Source organism: Neomonachus schauinslandi, chromosome 13, assembly GCF_002201575.2.
Source record: "Neomonachus schauinslandi chromosome 13, ASM220157v2, whole genome shotgun sequence".
Taxonomy (NCBI): Eukaryota; Metazoa; Chordata; class Mammalia; order Carnivora; family Phocidae; genus Neomonachus; species Neomonachus schauinslandi.
Genome location: NC_058415.1, coordinates 46,517,932 through 46,540,985, shown reverse-complemented (window position 1 = coordinate 46,540,985; position 23,054 = coordinate 46,517,932). Strand labels below are relative to the sequence as shown.

The window sequence follows — 23,054 nt, the reverse complement described above, 5'->3', positions numbered from 1 at the left end:
TGAAATGCAAGTAAGAGAAAAAGGCAGCTGACGGTCTGTGGAAGCGTCTGCTTGCAGATGGCTGAGGGTACTTACCTTCAGGTTATGGAGGGTTTCTGACCATTCCATGGACCCTATCTGAGGTATGGTAGTGAGGAGTAAACTTTTGGCTTTATTGGCATTTTCTTTCAGGGTCTTTAAGACCCGGTCCACCGAAACCTAGAAAAACAACAGCACAGGATGTTACGAGCAATTTACAATCCCACTCCTCTCCACAGAACATTTTCCTGAGCTCCTACCTGATCTGTAAAGTCAGTTTATTCCAATTCCAATCCCCTGAGCACCAGCTCTGCACTTTTCAAGGCAGGCTCGTTCCTGGGGTGGGGGCAGGGGGGTGCCTTGGAGAAACCCAATGACATCTCTGAAAAGCAATGCTGTTTTCAATATAATGTCTGAGAAACTATCTCAGATGTATAATGTGTTAGCATGGTCTGGAAAGATGTGGCTAATTCTCCTCACGTCCACAGTAAAATGGATTCCAGTCTTAAAATTGTTTCCACACTGGCTCACCAATCACAAGATAAGCACATTGCTCTTTAGAGAAGTCTTCGAGCTAATAAAGAGAAATGCTGGAATCAGAGTATCATCATTTCTACAGCTCCCAATGAATTAATGGATGGGCGGCTAACATCACAGAACAACAACAAAAAAATCCCAAACCGAACAAACAATCCACTTTAATGAGCTTCCTGACAGGAAAACTAAACACTGGTTTTGACATCTGAATTGGATGAACTCTCTGGAACCAGCTGTCAGTTTACAGAAAATACAGACGACAGAGAAATCTGTCAAACTACCCCCAAGGAGATGATTTCAGTGATCCAGAAAATTTCCTATGGGAAACTCTACAGGACAGATGACCTAGTTTCTTTTCAGAACACTTGGAAGTAAAAAATTGTGATATTTGAGATAGCTAGAAACGTGAACTGTGCTTCGATATATTAAGGAATTACTGTTGGAATGTGACAGTGATAATGGGGTTATGTTAGATGTTTATGGATAAAATCATGGATCAGAGTCCAGATGAAATATAACTGGTCCTAAGCTGACATGTTTATAGTTGAAGCTGCATGTTGATTTACAAAAGCTCATACCGTCGTCGACTTTTGTATATGACTGAAATTGCTTCATAAGGATGTTGAAAAAAAAGTTGTGAATGTAAAATGATCAGAGGTGGAGTACTCGTCACACTTCACTATACTTAGAGAGTATCTGAGGTTCAGGGGCGCAAAGGTTACACCTTTCTATTTCCTGGAGTTTATATAAAGTCCCACAAACACTGAGGTGTGTTCAGAAAAAACTGACGGGCACTGTAGCAGATGGGAGTCCCACTGCTGTGGGAACACCCTGCAGTGAGCAGCTGGGTGCTCGCAAGTACACGCAGAGGCACGCTTTAAGCAGTCTTCTGATGCAGGCTCATGAAGCATCCAAGAAATTCACCTTATATTTACTTTTTTTCCTTATGCTTTTCCTTTGACTGATATTTCTTTTTTTTTTTTTAAGATTTTATTTATTTATTTGAGAGCAAGAGAGAGAGCATGAGTGGGGGGGGGAGGGGCAGAAGCAGAGGGAGAAGCAGACTCCCCGCTGAGCAGGGAGCCCGATGTGGGACTCGATCCCAGGACCCTGAGATCATGACCCGAGCTGAAGGCAGACACTTAACCTTCCTTTGACTGATATTTCTATACAGACTCTGATTGCTCTTTTCTCGTCTTTGTTCCTGCTGTTGGGGTCCACCCAAAATGCCTGTTCTACTAACCTCCTCACAGTAAAATCTAACCCTCTGTTGAATGCCCAGATCAAATGTCCAGTTTTCTTCTCAAACATTTCTGCGCCACCCCCCTGCATCATAGCTGGCATGTGATGACCGCCTTCTCAGGAGCCAGCTCTATAGGGGCTGCTCTACGTATCGAATTTGGTTTCACTCTCCCAGAAACCCTGCAAGGTCAGAACTGTAAGTAAACAACCTCCACCCCTCACCTCTGGCTCCATCCCACAGAAGAGTAAATGGATCAACGAACTTGCCCCGTGTTACAAGGAAGTGGAGTAACAGGAATCTGAAGGTGGGTGTAGGCAACTCGAATATCTTTGTACCATGCCACGCTGCATGTCTGGTTTAAAGCACGGTGACACACACGACTGGCTGAGGATGCGATTTTCGCCTGTGCTTTTCTTGTGGCATTTAGCATTATCTGCCTTCATGCCTTACCACTTACACACAGCTTAGCGTCTCTGCTTTCAACTCAAGGGGCTCTAACTGCCTGCTTTCCAAATCTCATGTAGTAAAGGAAAGCACCACGTGCTCTGCAGGGGAGACAGATGTTTCTAGACTGAGCAGAAAGCCACAGGCAGGAAGCAACCTGCTCTCGGGGAGCGGCAGAGACTGGAGCCTCCTGCTAATTGGAGGCTGCTTCTCACCACCATGAGGCTGAGCTGTCCCTTAGGTGACCAGAGCTGCCAAGTCAGAGATTATGCTGTGTCAGGATCTGGAAGTTTCTTGCACACAAAATATCCTAGTAGCAACGGTTTATTACACTGAGGAGTCGGGACAAGGTACTCACACAAAACAAAGAACCTGTGTTCAAGTACAACCCAAACTCCATATACACAGATGGACTGACAGCAAGGGTACCTTACTGTTTTCCATGACAATGGACAGCACGACAAGCAGCTCTGAGATGGTGGGAAGGGTCATCTTGGAGAAGAGGTCACCTCCCATAAATGTGCTCCCAACAGCCACCCCTGCACTTGTTAACTTTAAAACCCCTTGACTGTAATTTTGTCCCTTTCTCCATTTTAAATATTTTTATTTATTTATTTGAGAGAGAGAAAGAGAGAGAGCGTGCACACGAGCAGAGGGCGGGGCAGAGGGCGAGGGAGAGAGAGAATCTCTAGCGGACTACATGCTGAGCGGCGAGCCTGACGTGGGGCTCGATCCCATGATCCTGAGATCATGACCCGAGCTGCAATTAAGAGTCAGACGCTCAACCGAGTCACCCAGGTGCCCCCCTTCCCTTTCTCTATTTTAAAATGAGACAGGGGATAAGACAAATGATCCAGTTTCTTCAAGTGAAATGCCAGGAGTGAAAAGACAGGGGAATATTAGATGAAGAGAGATTTAAGAGGCAGATCATTTAAATGCAATATGTGGATTATAAGGGACCCTGATTTGAACGGTTATATGAGACAAGGAAAATGTGAACAGTCTGGATATTTGGTTACGCTAAGGAATTAATATTTTTTGGTACAATAGTGGTATTGTAGTTATTTTGTTATTATTTTTTTTTAAAGATTTTATTTATTTGACAGAGAGAGACACAGTGAGAGAGGGAACACAAGCCTGGGGAGTGGGAGAGGGAGAAGCAGGCTTCCCGCCGAGCAGGGAGCCCAATGCGGGGCTCGATCCCAGGACCCTGGGATCATGACCTGAGCCGAAGGCAGACGCTCAACGACTGAGCCACCCAGGCGCCTATTATTTTATTTTTTTAAAAAAAAGGCCTTCTGGAAAAATATTTACTTCAAGAGGGAAGTGAGGAGGAGCATACACAGGACACAAGACTGGCTGTGGCTGGTAAAGCTACATGATGGGTAACTAGGGGTTCATTGTACTAGCCTCTCTCCTTTTGCCAATGTTGGAAGTTTTCCACAGTGAGCGTATTTATTCTGGAAGCCTGACTGAAGTGGTCAGTGTCTTCACATACCAGCTGGACCTCGCTATCTTTCCTGCCCAGAACCCCTCCCTGACCTTCCCTCTGAAATACGTACATAGTCTACACGCTGCTGCCTCCCTCCCTCCCTCCCTCCCTCCACTCCCCGCCAAGCGGGCCTGTCTTTCCCAGCACCCTTCCACCGGAAAGGCCTCCCAGACTTCAAATGTTGGGTTGGGCCAACTGGGTATGTGGTTCTCACCACACTATCTCTTTATAACCCTGAGCTTTCTTACCCTGGTTGGCTTGATCTCTGCACCCCCTTGCCCCCCCCAAAGGCCTCAGAATATTCGCTCCTCACAGGCTTGTCTGTCGGCTGTCATATTCCTACACCAACAGCATGCAGTCGTGGTAGGTTCAACAGACTGGTATGAATATAGAGGCCTCTTACCAGGCAGAGGTAATAGGTCTTTCCCTTTGAAAACACAAATAACCAGCAGCACAGGATAAGGAAATTAGAACCCAAACACACTTTCATCCTTCAAATAAGGCCCAAGTCTCAATATGATTCGCACCACACCTACATGTTCACAATGTACTGTTTATCCGTGGATAAAAGTGTCTTTTTCTTCTCTGTGGAGATCTTTGTATCTTCCAACGAGAACTATAAAGAAAATGCCTGACCACATACAGAGCTGACTTTAAAACCTGGCAGAAAGGCACTTTGGAAGGAATACAGTAGAACAAATGGTGAAGACACTCTCTCAAAGGCTCCCACGCGGCTTTACATGTTGGGAAGAGAATTCCACCTACCGCTTCCTCATGCTCCTTCCAGCAGTCATAATCTGTTGCCATGGCAATACTCGCATAGCAAATCCCAGCCTCCTTAGCGAGAACCACCTCTGGAACCGTGGTCATGTTGATAACATCCGCCCCCCAGGTGCGGAACATAAAGCTTTCTGCCCGGGAGCTAAAACGAGGCCCCTCGATTGTGACCACTGTGCCTTTTGAGTGGCACCGGAGTCCTAACTTTTTAGCAGTCTCTATGAGGACCTAGAAAACAAAGAACCACACACTCAGAAAATACAAACATGAGTTAACAGCTTACTATTTTGTTTTTTTTTTCCCCCTGATGTTTGCCAAGTTAATTACTTCAAGATTCTTACTACAAATGGCTAGTACCTGCAGGCCCCCAGATAGAGCCTGGAAGATCTAGATCCGAACCCCCTCACATAACCCTGTTCCCCTGGCCCCTTGCACACACAGCTTACAGCTACCAGAGCGAACAGTGAGCTTCTTCTCTACGCCAGGCATTTGTTTATATTCATTTCACTTATTTCTTAACAGCTTGAGGAAGACTAAGCTGGGTTGCGAACATGGACTTGAGTCTGAGCCCTTCACCCCCCAGGGTGAGCTAAGGTGCCGATCCTATTCACATCTCCTCAAAGACATGCTGATAACAGTTTCTAAGCTCTTTCACACAAAATCTGAAGACTTTCAGAGAAGCTTTTTTTGGTTAGCAAATGATTTCTGGGGTACCTGGGTGGCTCAGCTGGTTAAGCGGCTAACTCGTAATCTTGGCTCAGGTCATGATCTCAGGGTTATGAGATCGAGCCCTGGGGCTGGCTCCGAACTGGGTGTGGAGCCTGCTTAAGATTCTCTCTCCCTCTCCCCACCTCCAAAAAAAGGGAAAGTGATTTCTTCATAATCTCTTTTGCCTGTTGTCTCTCCCAAAAGCAAAACCAGAACGGGGATGTACTGGTTTTTTCTCTCTAGGGATAAACTTATCATGGCATCTTATTTTAATGGCAAGGCCACGCATGGGTTTTAAAAACATTATTTAAAAGTTTGATCACTTTTTCCAGTGACTAATTAATAACACACATCGAATCCTCAAGTTATTAATTTCTAGCCTGTGTTTCAACATTCCTTTTTAATTAAAAAAAAAAATTAACTGTTAACCCACTTAAGCACTGCCAAAACTTCACTTAATCTTTGTATGTTTTCATTTTCTCATCTGTAAAATGGGAATAATGAGATTATATTACAGAAGTATGGTGAGGATTAAATGAGCTAAGGAATAATACAGCACAGAATTGTGTTGGGCACACTTTAAACACTGGATACAAGCTAAATCAGTCTTCTAACAATTACTAACACTGGCACCTTCTACCCTTGTTTGCCAAGTAACTGGCACAGACTCCTGGGGTGCTTTATATATAAAACGGTGTGACTCAGTGTCAATAAAGGCTCCAATTCAGGCCAAAGTCTAGCCTGCACATGCTGGAACCACATAAGCAAATTAACCTGTTTCTCTACAAATAATTTTCATTATGCTATAGCAATGGGAGAAAGAATTTTAATAAGAGCCCTGGCAACACCAAATTTAGAAGCGTGACAAGTCACAATGAATAGTTGATATTATATTCATGTTTGTTTATACTACATATGCTGAAAATAAGATTATGCTTAATAAAAACTTTCCCCTCGAGTACAGGTTATACGTTCGAGGGCCTAAATCACTCTTCCTTCACCTCTACCTCTCCCACCCCCAAATTAAAATATAGCCAGCCCAGTCCCATCTTCATTAAATGTCTTTTAAAATCCTGAATAACCAAGCTGTATATCTTGGCCAAACTTCAGTATTTCCAGAAATGACTGGAGGAATATCATAACTACCTTGTACACTGGACTGCGGCATGTTAAGTTCTCACGTCACCCTGGGAGGGGGGGGTGCCATGATGGTGAGGAGGAGGAAGTGAAGGATTATGGATGCGGACCAGCCACAGAGACAGACCCTGGGGTCTCAGTCACTTGAACCAGCACTTTGCACCCCCACAACCACAAGAACGGACAACTCCAACATCATGTACCAGCAACCAGCAATACAAACCACAGGCTGAGAGATCTCTGGGTCTGAGGGAAAGATGCTTTCATTTGCATGTTCTGAGCAATGATAATGGAACTCCTGAATCTACCACCATCCTTCAAATGTATTAGCAATATTAAGATCACCAAGCTAAATATATTTTATGTGTCCAGACTTTGAAAGACTGTGCTTCCGATTACCTCCTAAAATGACTAGAGGTGAAAATATTTTGTGGGTAGAAGTGACATGGGACAAAATATTAACCCCACATATGTGGCAAATGTTTTTTCCACCCATGTTCTAGCGAACCAGTTCACCTCCCCAAGGGAAATCACCAGTTTCTTTGGGTCAATTTTCTAAAGATTTTATTTATTTTTATTTATTTGACACATAGAGAGAGAGCACAAGCAGGGAGAGCGGCAGGCAGAGGGAGAGGGAGAAGAAGGCTCTCCACTGACTGAGCAGGGAGCCCGATGCAGGGCTCAATCCCAGGATCCTGGGATCACGACCTGAGCCAAAGGCAGATGCTTAACCGACTCAGCCACCCAGGCGCCCCTCTTTGGGTCAATTTTCTAAAAACACTCTATCTGCAGGTTAATATTGTCATATTTACCTCTTTATATGTAACACAAGTGGCGGAAATCTTGTTCACCACTTGACAATTCACCTTGACAATCCTTCCTCATCCGTACATGAAAGGTCATGTGAATGTTTTAAGTTAAAGTGATAATTGCCAAGGGGCAGCACCATCTACTCTACATTTCTGGACAATATTTACAAATCTCTTTCAGAGTATGTAGGAATAAAGTTATATTCCAAGGCTTATTTTTCCCACTTTCCTTTTTTTTTTTTTTTAATTATTTATTTATTTGACACAGAGAGAGAGAGAGCACAAGCACAAGCAGGGGGAGCAGGAGAGGCAGAGGGAGAAGCAGGCTCCCCGCGGAGCAGGGAGCCCGATGCGGGGCTCGATCCCAGGACCCTGAGATCATGACCCGAGCCAAAGGCAGACGCTTAACGACTGAGCCACCCAGGCGCCCCATTTCCCATTTTCTTAAACCGCCTTTCCTAGCATTCCTTTAGTCTTACATGGGGCAGGGAGGGGTCCCCTGGCTTAGCCAGACCAAGAATAGCTGAGTTAATGTTGGCTCAAGGGAGGCTAAACTCTGTTACTGGAAACGGTCTCCAACTGCTGATCGCCAAGCCACCACATGAGCATGTATTCTGTATACATCATTAGTTCATTAGTATTTATTTCCCCTACCCTACCTCTACTGCTAGTACCTGAATTCAGTGTTTTCTGTGGGACACGACCTCAGGCCTATTCTCTCCCTGGTCTATTTCTTCCCAAGCTCTCCCCATTTTGAAATGGACAAGAATCTTATATATATCTTATTACCCCTGGAAAGCAAATTTATTATGTGGACAGATCTGTGTTTCAGAGAGAAGACTAGCAGCAACGTTTTGGTATATTCTGCTGATAACTACTTGGGAACATACACATCCCCAAAACCCAAATACACACTTAACCTGCCATTTTTTTTAAACAAATAAAAAGTGTATTTTCACACAAATCAGAGAGAATCAACAAGCAGTGGTATATCTGAAATGGCTCCCCCTGACTCCTGGCTTCAGATTCTGGATTTTTGTTTAAGACCACTGTGAGGTTAAGGAGCCCTTGCTGTAAACTGTAAGGAAACTACTTTTATACAATTACACGGGGCTGAACATAAAAGCTGCAATAAATCTACTTTCCATATGCAGGTGTTAAAATTATCTGAATGAGTAAAATGCTTCCGTACTTCCACTAAAGGGCTAGCCACTTAGTTCTAAGATTTTACTGTAATCCTGGAGAGGAGGCTGGACCGTAACAGCCAACCTCGCCTCAAAGGCCAATGATGCCAATCTGACAATTTACAGATGATCAAAAACTGAATTCATAAAAGCAGTTGTTGGATGTCTCGTAACTGACAAGCATAGCTCAAAGCACTTTATAAATAATGACTCACTCGTTTATCCTTCCCACAGTGCTGTGAGGTTCATGTACCATTACCTTCATTTTCCAAATGAGGAAACTGAGGCCCAAGGGCATTAAGTAACTTGTCCAACAAGACACAACTATTAAGCACAAGAGCAGAGATTTGATCCCAAGTAATCTTTTTCCAGACTGTACACTCTGGACTAATACGCTAAATGATTTAAATGGTATTCTGACAGCAAAATCAAAACCTATAAAAAAGGCAGGTTGCACGTCTGAGTGACTCAGCTTATCGATGACTGAGAGCAGCGGAGGCAGTACTAACAAAGGGAAAGTCTTCTAGAAACCTTGCAGAAAGCCGGCGGCATCACAATTCCGGACTTCCAGCTCTATTACAAAGCTGTCATCATCAAGACAGCATGGTACTGGCACAAAAACAGACACATAGATCAGTGGAACAGAATAGAGAGCCCAGAAATGGACCCTCAACTCTATGGTCAACTCATCTTTGACAAAGCAGGAAAGAATGTCCAATGGAACAAAGACAGTCTCTTCAACAAATGGTGTTGGGAAAATTGGATAGCCACATGCAGAAGAATGAAACTGGACCATTTCCTTACACCACACACAAAAATAGACTCCAAATGGTTGAAAGACCTCAATGTGAGACAGGAGTCCATCAAAATCCTAAAGGAGAACACAGGCAGCAACCTCTTTGACCTCAGCCGAAGCAACTTCTTCCTAGAAACATCGCCAAAGGCCAGGGAAGCAAGGGCAAAAATGAACTATTGGGACTTCATCAAGATAAAAAGCTTTTGCAAAGCAAAGGAAACAGTCAACAAAACCAAAAGACAACCGACAGAATGGGAGAAGATATTTGCAAATGAAATATCAGATAAAGGGCTAGTATCCAAAATCTATAAAGAACTCATCAAAATCAACACCCAAAGAACAAAGAATCCAATCAAGAAATGGGCAGAAGACATGAACAGACATTTTTCCAAAGAAGACATCCAAATGGCCAACAGACACATGAAAAAGTGCTCAATATTGCTCGGCATCAGGGAAATCCAAATCAAAACCTCAATGAGATACCACCTCACACCAGTCAGAATGGCTAAAATTAACAAGTCAGGAAACGACAGATGATGGCGGGGATGCGGAGAAAGGGGAACCCTCCTACACTGTTGGTGGGAATGCAAGCTGGTGCAGCCACTCTGGAAAACTGTATGGAGGTTCCTCAAAAAGTTGAAAATAGAGCTACCATATGATCCAGCAATTGCACTACTGGGTATTTACCCCAAAGATACAAAAGTAGGGATCCGAAGGGGTACGTGCACCCTGATGTTTATAGCAGCAATGTCCACAATAGCCAAACTGTGGAAAGAGCCAAGATGTCCATCGACAGATGAATGGGTAAAGAAGAGGTGGTATATATATACAATGGAATATTATGCAGCCATCAAAAGGAATGAGATCTTGCCATTTGCAACGACGTGGATGGAACTGGAGGGTATTATGTTGAGTGAAATAAGTCAAACAGAGAAAGACATGTATCATATGACCTCACTGATATGAGGAATTCTTAATCTCAGGAAACAAACTGAGGGTTGCTGGAGTGGGGGGTGGGGTGGGAAGGATGGGGTGACTGGGTGATAGACACTGGGGAGGGTATGTGCTCTGGTAAGCACTGTGAATTGTGCAAGACTGTTGAATCTCAGATCTGTACCTCTGAAACAAATAATGCAATATATGTTAAGAAAAAAAAAAGAAGAAGAAGAAGGTAGCGGGAGGGGAAGAATGAATCGGGGGAAATCGGAGGGGTAGACGAACCATGAGAGACGATGGACTCTGAAAAACAAACTGAGGGTTCTAGAGGGGGGGGGGGGGAGGATGGGTTAGCCTGGTGGTGGGTATTGAGGAGGGCACATTCTGCATGGAGCACTGGGTGTTATGCACAAACAATGAATCATGGAACACTTCATCTAAAACTAATGATGTAATGTAAGGGGATTAACATAAGAATTAAAAAAATTAAAAATTAAAAAAAAAAAAAGAAACAAAACAGAAACAGACACACAGATACAGGAAACAAATGGTGGGTTACCAGAGAAGCGAGGGGGTTGGGCAGATGGGTGAAATTGTGAAGGGGATGAAGAGGTACAAACTTCCAGCTGTAAAATAAATAAGTCATGTAATGTAAAAAAAAAAAAAAAAAGAAACCTTGCAGAAGAAGCACACTGGAGAGGGGAAGAGGGACTACCTGCTTAGCCAATTAATCGAACTCTAGATGCCACCCCAAGCCCTTACGACTTATTTTGGCGCACCTTCCAGAAAGACTACAAACCTCTCTCGTTTTGGGGCAGAACGGCTCAGCCACGGGAATATGGCATACTCCTCTGGTACTGGAATGACTTCCATCATAGAAGGTCTGAGGCCTTTTGGTGGTCCTACAAAATAAAGTGAAAAGGTTTTTTTTGTTTTTTTTTTTTTTAAAAGCCTTCACTCCATCCTCTGGGGGCTGGTGAATCCATGGTGCCTAGGTCAATACCTTGGTTCTCACTCCAGAACCGATAGCTCTGGATAAGCTGAAGGCAACTGTTGGAAAAGCTGCTTCAGGATAGTATGTGGCTTTTGTGGCTCTGGGTTGGTGTGTGTGGCCTGGTGACTGACAGAACAACCACAGCGGATTGTAAGTACAACTCAACTCTGGGCTCAGGACGCTGGGTAAAACCCTTAAGAAGTCACTACAGAATTCTCAATCATTGTAGACGTAGACATACAGTGAACCCCATATATGTCCATTATCTAGATTCAACAATTCAAACTTTGTCAAACTTGCTTCATCTGTTCGTTTTTCCATGGTTGCAAATCTCAGACTTCGTCGTTTCACCCCGACTTCAGATGGACCAAAATATGTGGATTTTTCACTGTAATGTCATGATCACATTTGATAAATATCAATTCCTCCATACCAACTAATACACAGACCAGATGCAAATTTCCCTGATGTCCTCAAAAATGTCCTATTTTTTTTTTTTACTTATCTTTTATTTTTTAACTAATGCTTTTTTAGTTTCAAGCTCCAAATAAGGTCCTAACCTTGCATTTGATTGGCCTGTCTCTAATGAGGCTAATTCCCGCCCTCCACCCCCGACCGTATTTTTTCATGCCTTTGGCCCACTGAAGAAAGCAGGCCTTTGTCCTGCCCCACTTGCGGGATTCTCGTTGCCACCTCATCTAGCTTGTTCCTCTACCCACCGTAATTAGTTCTGAAACCTTAGCTCAACTTCTGGTAGAACATTTTTGAATCCACAAAAGAAAGGCTAAAATTAACCCAGAGCCAAGTCACCCTGCAATTTTTCACCCAAAGTTTTCAGAATAAAGTACTTTCTGTGTCCTTTATATTGTTCTCAACTTGAACTCATGAGTAATACAGGAAAGAGAGTCTTCATCTTTCCTATGGCGGGGAGGGCCGGCGAGGGACAGCCCAAGGGAAAGCAGGGGAAGGTGGGCCACTTCATGTCTGCTTTCGGGAGCGGGAGGGAAGGGAACACCATGGAGAAATACACTGGTTGGATTTATACAGCTGGTGCATCCACCTACCAAAATTCACCTGTTCCTTCCATCCTGTCACATACTAAACAGTGACCTTAGCTGGCACCAAAGCCACCTAGCTCCATAATGAGGTCTCAGTGCCCTGCAGGGATGAAAACCTAGCCTGGACTCCTCCCAGCCCTCTGTCATATGTGTCTTGGGGGAAGGCCAAGTTAACCCCCAAGCAATTCCAGATGGGGTTGAAGAACAGGTCAAATGGCCGTCCTAGCCCACATAAACAGAGGCTTTCCTCTTTTTGTAAAACTAACCAATAAAATGGGGCCACATACTCCAGCTCTGGCTTGGTATCAGCCTTCCATGAGTCAAATATTAGCAATATCCCCATTTACAACCATGATGAAGTATACGAAAACAGGGCCACAAAAACCTCCAGAAGCAATACCCCCATAAATGTCTATGCACCTTACCTATCTCCGTCCCTCTCTCTTCTCTTTCTACCCCTTCTTTGCCTAATCCCTCCTCTTTGTTCTGAACATCTACCTTAAGACAAAACATGTATTATGCTTTATGTTATGTCACATACACTTGATACTTATTACTACAGTTCATCCCCTCTGTCAAGTGGAACATTTTACATTTTTCTCTTTAAGCAAAGCTCTTTAACTACTAACTACAGGGCTTAGAGCAAACTGCCATATCTGTTCGATTCTCTATTTCCAATCATAAAATGTAGTTCATCCACCCATTTGTATAGGCATCGTGAGGATGAAGCCAACCAAGATGTCCAGACGGCTGCCGGCAGCTCAGAAGCAAGGTCAGGGGCTAGCGACAAACACGGAACCGGCACCAAGGAGAAGCTACGGCTGAGAAGCGGGGCCTCGGTGCACTCAGCCCTGTAGGGACAAGGGAAGGGCGGAGCCCTGAGGAAGAAAAGAAGACTCTAATACCAACATTTCTAACGGTTTCAGGGCTAAAATCACTATAAACAGCAATACTCCTGTCCACCATAAAATGATAAGGCATGATTACTGCTGAATGAAATTCTGACCAAGAGCCATAGGATTTACAATGGGAGGGGATGGAGCACATTTTTTCCTGTAAATACAGTATAGTATGTAAATGTATTTTCTCTTCCTTATGATTTTTTTTTTTTTTTAAGATTTTATTTATTTATTTGACAGAGAGAGACGGCGAGAGAGGGAACACAAGCAGGGGGAATGGGAGAGGAAGAAGCAGGCTTCCTGTGGAGCAGGGAGCCCGATGCAGGGCTCAATCCCAGGACCCTGGGATCATGACCTGAGCCGAAGGCAGATGCTTAACGACTGAGCCACCCAGGCGCCCCGCTTATGATTTTCTTAATAACACCTTCTTTTCTGTAGCATACTTTATCATAAGAATATAGGACATAATGCATATAACAAGATAAAATGTGTGTTAATCGACTATGTTATCAGTAAGGCTTCTGGTCAACAGTAGGCTATCAGTTAAGTTTTGGCGAGGTCAAAAGTTATACATGGGTTTTCAACTGAACAGGGGTCAGCACCTTATACAACATGCACAACATGACCCATGTCGTATAAGGGTCAACTGTAATTTGTTACAGCACCTACAGGACACTAATACACGTGCTTATGGGGGTTAAGATATAGTCAACCCAGTTATGGCTTCCACAGTAATAAAGAAATGGTGCTGAAGGCCAGCCCCAACTCTTGCTTCATTAGCAAACCCTCCCAGCTAGGCAAGGGGACTGCGAATTTCACTTCCCCATTAGCTTGGGACCCCAGTGGAAAACAGACTCTGGGACTGACTGACTTGGCTGGCTTTACCGCTCACTCCGTAACTGTGCCTCAGAGAAAAGTCAATCTGATACAAACTGCACCTCAGTTTGTATCCGTTTCCTCATATTTAAAATGGGGAATAAATAATACCACCTACCTTCTAAGGTCGATGTGAAGACTGAATGAGACATGGGAAGCAAGTGCTCAGCACGAGCAACTACTATTTATGGAAAATCTGCTCCTGTACTTCTCATGTGCCCACCTCAGAGCCTGACACATGTATGGACGGACCCTCAGGTCGAAGGTACACAAAAAACCGCTTGAAGCTATCAAACAGGGACACATACTAAGAGAAGTGAAGTGTGCGTCCGAACCAAAAACTGCCCATGGAAGAGTGAAGGAGGCAAAATTGTGCTGTGTACCGGCAAGAGAGAAGTAAGTTCAAGACTGCTAAGGAGAGCACACTGGGCACTTTCACACACAGAACAAAGAAAAGACCAGAAAAAGACTGATGGGTAGGTTGTTGAATCGGCTGGTAGACTGACTGGTAGACTCTTGAATCGGCTCTCAGACAGCCATTTGTTAATAATTTCCCTCTGAGGAAAAGCGGAGTTGCAAGCAACAAGGAGAACACCTGCAACTGATGCAACTGATGCAACTGCACATCTCTGAGGAAGCACATGTCCCCAACAAGCCTCAGCATGCAGGAACATGAGTCAATTAACCTACTGGCAAAGCAGGGCCGACGGCTGCTCATAATTAGCATGGTTTTGGGGAAATGATTCTACCCACGTCACTTAAAAGATACCTGAATAGTAATGCGCATGGACAAACTCAAACTCAGTCTCTAAGAAACCTAAGTAAAACAAAAAATCCTCCCAATCTCTCTTTTCTTTCTTCTTTTTTTAAAGATTTATTTATTTACCCCAAAGAGAAGGGGGGGGAGGGACAGAGAGAGAGAAAGAGAGAATGTGAGCAGGGAGAGGGAAAGAGAGAATCCTCAAGCAGGCTCCCCACTGAACTCAGAGGCTAATGCAGGGCTCGATCCCATGACCCTGAGATCATGACCTGAGCCAAAATCAAGAGTCAGACCCCCATCTGACTCAGCCACCCAGGTGCCCCCAATCCCTCTTTTCATTAAAGCCCGGGCTCTGAGGGCAAGTGGAAGTGTTCTCTGTAGCAAGTCATCACGGCCACCACAAATTCGTATTCACACAAATATACAGATAACTGGGCATACCAATGTTAACCGAACCACAGTTAATACAAACAGGAAGCTGAAAACAACCAATTTCCCACTTAGCAGGCAGCTTAAATAAGCCACATTGCCGGCAATGGCAGAGGGTTATGTCCGTTAGGAAGAACACGGTGGTATCTGACTACACGTGTGGAAAGCTAAGAGAGATGGTTAGCTCATGTTGTGAGCCAGGAGAGAAGAAAAAGACAAACTCCTCTTTTTCTAGAATTCCTTCACACAAACATATTTTTTGGGTGTGTTAAAAAATATATAAATGGTATGTAATATGGACTGTCTCACAATATGCTTGATTTAGTTAATGATGATAGATCTTGAAGACTTTTCTGTATCAGCACATAGAAATTTACTTGTTTCAAGTTCTGAATAGAAGGCCATGGATATATCAGTATATTTAAGTTATTATACAAAAAATGGGTAATTAAAAATGGTACAACCACCAGTATCTCTGCATGAGCTACCTTGTACATGTTCCTCAAAAAACCAAGAAAAAGGGGCGCCTGGGTGGCTCAGTCAGTTAAGCGGCTGCCTTCGGCTCAGGTCATGATCCTGGGGTCCTGGGATTGAGCCCCACGTCCGGCTCCCTGCTTGGCGGAGAGCCTGCTTCTCCCTTTCCCTCTGTCTGCCACTCTGCCTACTTGTGCTATCTCTTTGTCAAATAAATAAATAAAATCTTTAAAAAAAAAAAAAAAAACAAGAAAAGGAACTGTTGCAAAGGTCTCACATTTTCAAGTTTAATGGACAGATTTCACCAAATTTCCCTTCAAGTAACCAGAAACTTACGAGGGTTTCACTTTTTACCATATACCCTCCTATACTATTTTCATTTCAACTCATTACAAATATGTATTACTCTTTAAATGCTCTAAAACACAGGTTATTTTATTTATTTATTTTTTTTATTCTTATGTTAATCCCCATACATTACATCATTAGTTTTAGATGAAGTGTTCCATGATTCATTGTTTGTGCCTAACACCCAGTGCTCCATGCAGAACGTGCCCTCCTCAATACCCACCACCAGGCTAACCCATCCTCCCACCCCCCTCCCCTCTAGAAGCCTCAGTTTGTTTTTCAGAGTCCATCGTCTCTCATGGTTCGTCTACCCCTCCGATTTCCCCCGCTTCATTCTTCCCTTCCCGCTACCTTCTTCTTCTTTTTTTCTTAACATATATTGCATTATTTGTTTCAGAGGTACAGATCTGAGATTCAACAGTCTTGCACAATTCACAGCGCTTACCAGAGCACATACCCTCCCCAGTGTCTATCACCCAGTCACCCCATCCTTCCCACCCCACCCCCCACTCCAGCAACCCTCAGTTTGTTTAAACACAGGTTATTTTAGACAGCATTTTAGTTTTAGCACACACTAGAACACCAAAGACAATTTAAGTTAAAAATTTTAAAAGTATACAAATAGAAGATGGCAAAAAACAAAAAAAAAAAAACAAAACAAAAAAGGCCAGGTCACCAACTGGTTAGATCAAAAGGATATTTATATTCTAGGAAATAAGCATAATTTTAAGATCAATAGGATTAAGAATGAGCCTTCTAAATGTCTAGGTGTATATACATGTGTGGGTGTGCACACACATATTTATGGACAGCACTGATGTGAGCATGCTTATTTATTTATTTAAAGATTTATTTGAGAGAGAGAGAGAGCACGAGTGGAAGGGGCAGAGGGAGAGGGAAAGACAGAATCTCAAGTAGGCTCCGTACTGAGTGCAGAGCCCGACACCGGGCTCGATCTCACAACCCTGAGATCATGACCCGAGCCAAAACCAAGAGTCAGACGCTCAGCGAACTACACCACCCAGGTGCCCCTGTTGCGAGCATGTGAATAAGCGAAGGGTCAAATCCTAAAAGATGTGGATCATGGAGTTAGGGTACAAAGGGTTCTCATCTGGAGGAGAAAGGTAGGGCACTGAGGGGGAGGAAGAGAATTTAAAACTGCAGTGGGGAGGGGCACCTGGGTGGCTCAGTCGGTTAAGCGTCTGACTCTTTGATTTCAGCTCAGGGCATGATCTCAGGGTCCTCAGATCTGAGCCCCACGTCTGGGTTTTGAGGTGAGAGCAGAGTATGTTTAAGATTCTCTCCATCCCATTCCACCCACCCCTTGCCCTGCCCTGCCCCACTTTTACTTTCTAAAAATTAAAACTATATAGTCAGAGAAAGTAGTACAGTCAGGAAAAGTAAAAAAAAATTTTGACATGAATGACATGAATGGCAACCCATTATGACACGGAATGAATCTGTTCTCTTAACCAAAAGAAATTCTAAATTTGGACACACGTGATTAAGATCCCTCCATTGCTCTGATCTCATGAGTGCTTACGGTGCCACAGAAAAGGAGAAAAATGTACGATGTTTATATCCCAACAAGGAGGCAACACTGTTTAATAAACATGTACAGTTTTCTTATTTTCTACTTTTCATGAGGTCTTGCTAAACAGAGCATGCAAAGCAACAGCACGATAACAAAATCCTGGCTCTGACATAGGGGCTGAGTAACAATCTCGATAGACCTCAGTTTTCTCATCTATACAAGGGGGATGTAAAAGGTATGTACATGATGTTTCCTAGTGCTGTGATAATTAGCAGCACCAGGAACATAGATAGGACCACAGAAGCAGCTTTGTTTCACCGTAAAGTATCATGGACATGGCTCCAGGTCAATGTATGTAACTTTAACAAATCCTGTTTACAACTTCACCACATTCCACAGGATAGCTGTTCAACCACCGCCTTAGGCTGCTCTTAAGAAACAATATACACACATCCTTGTTCCATGTGTCTAGAAAAATACACCATTTGGTGCTTTTATTCTTAGGACTACAAACCACAAAAGGGAAGGCTTGTTGGAGAGGCATGCATATTTTAAAACTTACTGAGTCAGACTGCCTTTTAAAAAGAGTTCTAGGGGCACCTGGGTGGCTTAGTCAGTTAAGCGTCTGACTCTTGATTTTGGCTCAGGTCATGATCTCATGGGTGGTGAGATCGAGCCCCACAGCTTAGCACAAACTCTGCTTGAAGATTCGCTCCCTCTGCCCCTCTTCTCACTCGCGTGCTCTCTCTCTCTAAAACTAAATACATCTTTAAAAGAAAATAAAAATAAAAAATAAAGAGTTGTTAACTATCTCTACCAGCAATAGGTATGTGAATGTGAATTATCCAGGACCTAATAGCATCTGACATGTGGGAAGAGCTTCATATTTTCTTTCACTTCAAAATTAACCAGAAATAACAACTTCATGTTCAGAAGAATAGATGTTACCAGATGATAAACACTAATATTTCACTGAGAGGGAAATGGGCAGGGATACTAAGTACAAAGGCAATGGAAGAAACCACCACAGAGGTGACAAGATATTTTTAGGTACATGTCAAAGATCATTAGCATCAATGACAAAAGGAACTAGGAAAAAATGACATCATATTACTGGAAGAGCTGAAGTCTTCTACACATAGAGCTTGTTAGGAAATTCCTCCCCCCTGGACTGTGCTGTGAACTCTGAGCTGGTACTAATCATTGCTCACTAAAAACCCCAACCGACAATGAGGTTCTGGGGCAAGCCTACCCAGAAAGGAGTAGAAGCTCTGTTTCCAGCACTTTTTTTTTTTAAGTAGGCTCCACAATGGGCATGGAGCTCAATGCAGGGCTTGAACTCACAACCCTGAGATCAAGACCTGAGCTGAGATCAAGAGTCTGGACGCTCAACGGACTGAGCCACCCAGGTACCCCTCCAGCACTTTTCTGATCATGTCTTTGTTTCTATTATATTTTTATTTATTTTTTAAAGATTTTATTTATTTATTTGACAGAGACAGCCCGAGAGGGAACACAAGCAGGGGGAGTGGGAGAGGGAGAAGCAGGCTTCCCGCTGAGCAGGGAGCCCGATGCGGGGCTCGATCCCAGGACCCTGGGATCATGACCTGAGCTGAAGGCAGACGCTTAACCCACTGAGCCACCCAGGCGCTCCCCCAACCCCCTGCCCACGGAGGATAATTTAATCTTGAATTGTAAAGCATGAGGTATCTTTGGGATCCTGTCCTGGATCTAGTGGCGAGAGTGAATGTGAAGGGGGGGGGGGCAGAGCTGGAAGGGTGCATGTGAGGAAGGGCAGGTGAGGTCAAAGACATTGGACGCTAACGGAATTCAAACTCCACAGGTCCCACTTACTAGCAAATGACCAATATTTTTGAGTTTTAAGTTTCCTCAACTATAACCTGAGAAAACTACCCTTGAACGAGGTGAATAGGATTAAGTGATTTGTGGCACTTAGTAGTACCTCAAAAATTGGGAGCTTATCAGCAATTTTATTAAGAGAAGGGACAGAAGGCGAGGCAGTAATAAGAGAGCCAGGTTGCTGAGCAGAACTCGGGAACTGCTGGGACCATGGCAGTAGCTACCCCGGCTCTCAGCACAGGTGTAGGCAGGAAGATGACAGAGGGCAGGCATGCAAGTAACGGTGAGAGGGAGGGGGAAAGAACATGGTCAGTTTATGCCAAATAGCTTCTGTCTTCTCACAAAGAGGAGACATTCTCAACCACAGTGAAGAAGACAGGCAGGAAGCCGTGAGGACAGTAAGGGTTTCAAACAGCTGCTCAGAGGAATGGGAAAAGAGCCAAAGGAGGGCTTCCTGTGCAACTGTTTACCATAACCCCCGTGAGTGTGGATAAAAATCCACGCCCTGCCCCAGAGGTTCAAAGACTAATGATTAATGGGCATCAGAGCACACCTCAACCTCCAGGCGGGTCCTCGGCAGGGGCGGGGACCAACAATCTTACCTCATGATTGAGGCGGAGGGGAAGCCCAGGGCTTTGGGAGGGGAAATAAACTGACATAATCCCTTACCACTGTGTGTACAGTGGGACTTTCCTGATGAATAAGCCAGCAAGAATTGCAGCCACGCTCAGTCAAAACTTTCCCTAATGTAGTGAATGCAGGGCTCCCTGAGGAGGGAGGACATCACAACACAGCACCCTCATCTTGCAATGAGGACACTAAGTGACAGAAGAATTTGGGGGCAGAGCCAGGAAACAATTCTGGAGGTTCGCACTTCCAAGCTGGGGCTTCTCCCACGGCATTCTTCAAGCAGAACCTAACCAGGGGCCTCAGGCATACCAGGCCAACGTGGTAACAGCATTTCGCAGAAAACATCTGCCACTAGGAATCACACCCTGCTGTTTTTCATCTTAATTTTTTGGTTGTATTTTTCTCATGGTCAAAAAAACAAACTAAAAAAAAAAACCAAAAAAAAACCAAAACCAAAGTCCTTATCTGTAAAACATTCCTGATAAAGACCTCTATTAGGAAGTAAGAATCCCATCCTTGTCTTTAAGGGATATGTTTGCTGGGCACAGCTTGAGAGAGTTCTGATAGCCCTAGCAGTTGAACGGGTCCTACTAATCTGCATCTTTTTAAAGACTTTATTTATTTATTTGACATTGAGAGAGACGCAGCGAGAGAGGGAACACAAGCAGGGGGAGCGGGAGAGGGAGAAGCAGGCTGAGCAGGGAGCCCGATGTGGGGCTCGATCCCTGGACCCTGGGATCATGACCTGAGCCGAAGGCAGACACTTAACGACTGAGCCACCCAGGTGCCCCTAATCTGCATCTTTAAAAAAAAACAATTTAATGGAATGTGGGCATCTTTCCCAACAGCTTATAGATATATGGTGAATTCAATTCCTTTCCACGGTAACAATCGGGATTGATGGTGAAGAGGAGAGAGGTCATGTGTGGAACTGCTGGAGTTCTCTACCCACGTGTACCTTGCACGGTGTGGAGAGTAGTTTGGGGTGACAGGTGTACGCTACACATGCTACACATACAAAGGTCTGTACCACAGAAGAACAACCCCCAAATTATGAATCTTGGAGCATCACCCTTGTGAGATCCTTTTGAAGTATAAATAGCCTCACAATGGTCTCTTGGACAGACGGAAGGTCAGATTCTTTCCTGAGTTCAGATGGACTGTGGAATGGCCATCCAGAAGTGAAACAAGTCCCATTCTTAACCAGGTTTGATCCTGGATTGTCAAATGACTTGTGGATCTGACAACAAGGACCTCCATTGAGGTAGAAGAAATGGATTCGTCAAACCCCATTCATCAGGAGGCATAAGGCACCGAAGACACTGACTGTGGACGAGCCTCCTCCAAGCTCTTGGTTATCAGCTGCTGTTTTTAACTTTGGTTCATGAGGAACATTACCCATGGAGCCCCGAACCCAGGGCAAAGGCAGAGACAAGTAACCTATCCCTCTACAGTGAGAATGGGAAAATGACAAAACCAACAACACATTTCTGGTATTTAAATTCTAGACCAAGATCCATTTTGCTTTCCACAGCTGCCCTAAGAACAAACACAAGAGGATTACTTTCACTTTAAATATTAGCTAAGGCATCTCCTTGCATGTCTGAGGAAGAGATGCCCGACTGCCCACACCCCAAAAATACCTGGAGCCACTCCCTTCCCCACCTGTCTGTTGTCCTGCTCTCTCCAGGTCAGCCGCACCCAAGACTCCCCTTCTCTCAGGCCCAGGCCTTCAACTTTTCACAGGCAGGAACATAGCAGAGAGAAAAAAAATTATTTTCAGAAGACAATGAGCTTATTTTCTTAAAAGAGCTTCCAACCCACCAGACTCCTTTAAAGGTGTCTTCCATTTTTAGAGTAGAAATCTAATGTTTTTAAAAACAACCCTAACGTCAAAGCCACCTGTCACTCTTCAACCTAAATGGTCTCTACGGTATGCACGGCAAGGCCGATGGACCAGGTTGGTGGTGTTTTTCCCTATGCTGGGCACCGAGGGCAGAGAAAGTAATATGCTTTAGTTCCGTCGTCTATTAAGTAAGAACAGCCACACTACTCCATCCCGATTCTCTTTTTTTGAAGATGTTATTTATCTGAGAGAGTGAGAGACAGCACAAGCAAGGGGAGCTGCAGAGGGAGAGGGAGAAGCAGACTCCCCGCGGAGCAGGGAGCCCGATGCAGGACTTGATCCCAGGTCCTCAGGATCATGACCTGAGCCAAAGGCAGGAGCTTAACCGACTGAGCCACTCAGGCGTCCCTCCATCCTGATTCTTTATCACAAATTTATGTTAGGGAGATTAAAAAGATCCCTCTTGACCTCTGAAGACCCCTTGAGGACGAGGATATTTTTTCCTAAGATAAGGTGCCAGCAAAGTGGCAGCAATAAGCAAATGTGTGTTTCCAGATCAGTGCTGGAGACGGGACTGAGCAGGGAGAAGAAGCCTCAGCGATGGTGGAGCTCAAACTTGGACTTTGAGGAGAGAGGGCCATGGGCCACAGATGTGCCTGAGGCTAAAGAGAGCCAAACCAAAACCTCCCGATCCAGGGCTCCTGTCCCCATGGCTATAATCCACGGGGGTGGCTTTGCAGAACGCTGCACTTTCGTTCCCCAAGCTGAAGCTGGGTGTTTGGCTGCGGGAGGCTCAGGCTATCGGCAGCACAGCCCCCAGCTCGGCATTCCGGGCCTGAGGTCGGCACCGAGAGGACGCAGCAGGTGCCTCCCTGAACACACCAAGATTCACTTACAAGAATGTGTTACTAGTACAACACGTGAAGGCCATTACTCATAAGGCAAAAAGTGCTGATTCTCTTCTCTTCTGAGACAAACATACAGTAAATCATGCATGCACCCAAGCTTGGTCAACTGACTGAGCCAGAGGCAGTGTCATTCAGAAAGTGTCCAAAAGCAATAGAACACAAGCCACCTAATGTCATTTTAAATTTTCTAAGTTACATTTAAAAAGGAAAAGAGGTAAAATTAGCTTTAATATCCTATCTAGCCCAATAAATCCAAAATGTTGCCATTGGAATATATCACATCAATGTAAAATTTGAGATTGCTTCTAAATGATATTCCCTTTGGGAGCCTCCTTTTCAGAGAACTTTTCTTCTGTT

At 44.2% G+C, this 23,054-nt stretch overlaps 1 protein-coding gene across 2 annotated transcripts in view; it reads right to left on the bottom strand.

The window, feature by feature from the left end:
• The window catches only part of LOC110572646 (methylthioadenosine phosphorylase), a 46,584-nt gene that overhangs the window by 3,831 nt on the left and 19,699 nt on the right, over positions 1 to 23,054 (bottom strand). For both annotated transcript variants that reach the window (XM_021681040.2, XM_044920403.1), the window contains exons 5-7: positions 10,881 to 10,983; positions 4,500 to 4,739; positions 76 to 198 (exon numbers count right to left, since the gene is read on the bottom strand). In XM_021681040.2, coding sequence (XP_021536715.2) covers positions 76 to 198; positions 4,500 to 4,739; positions 10,881 to 10,983 — 466 coding nt within the window. The remainder of the gene's footprint in view (positions 1 to 75; positions 199 to 4,499; positions 4,740 to 10,880; positions 10,984 to 23,054) is intronic.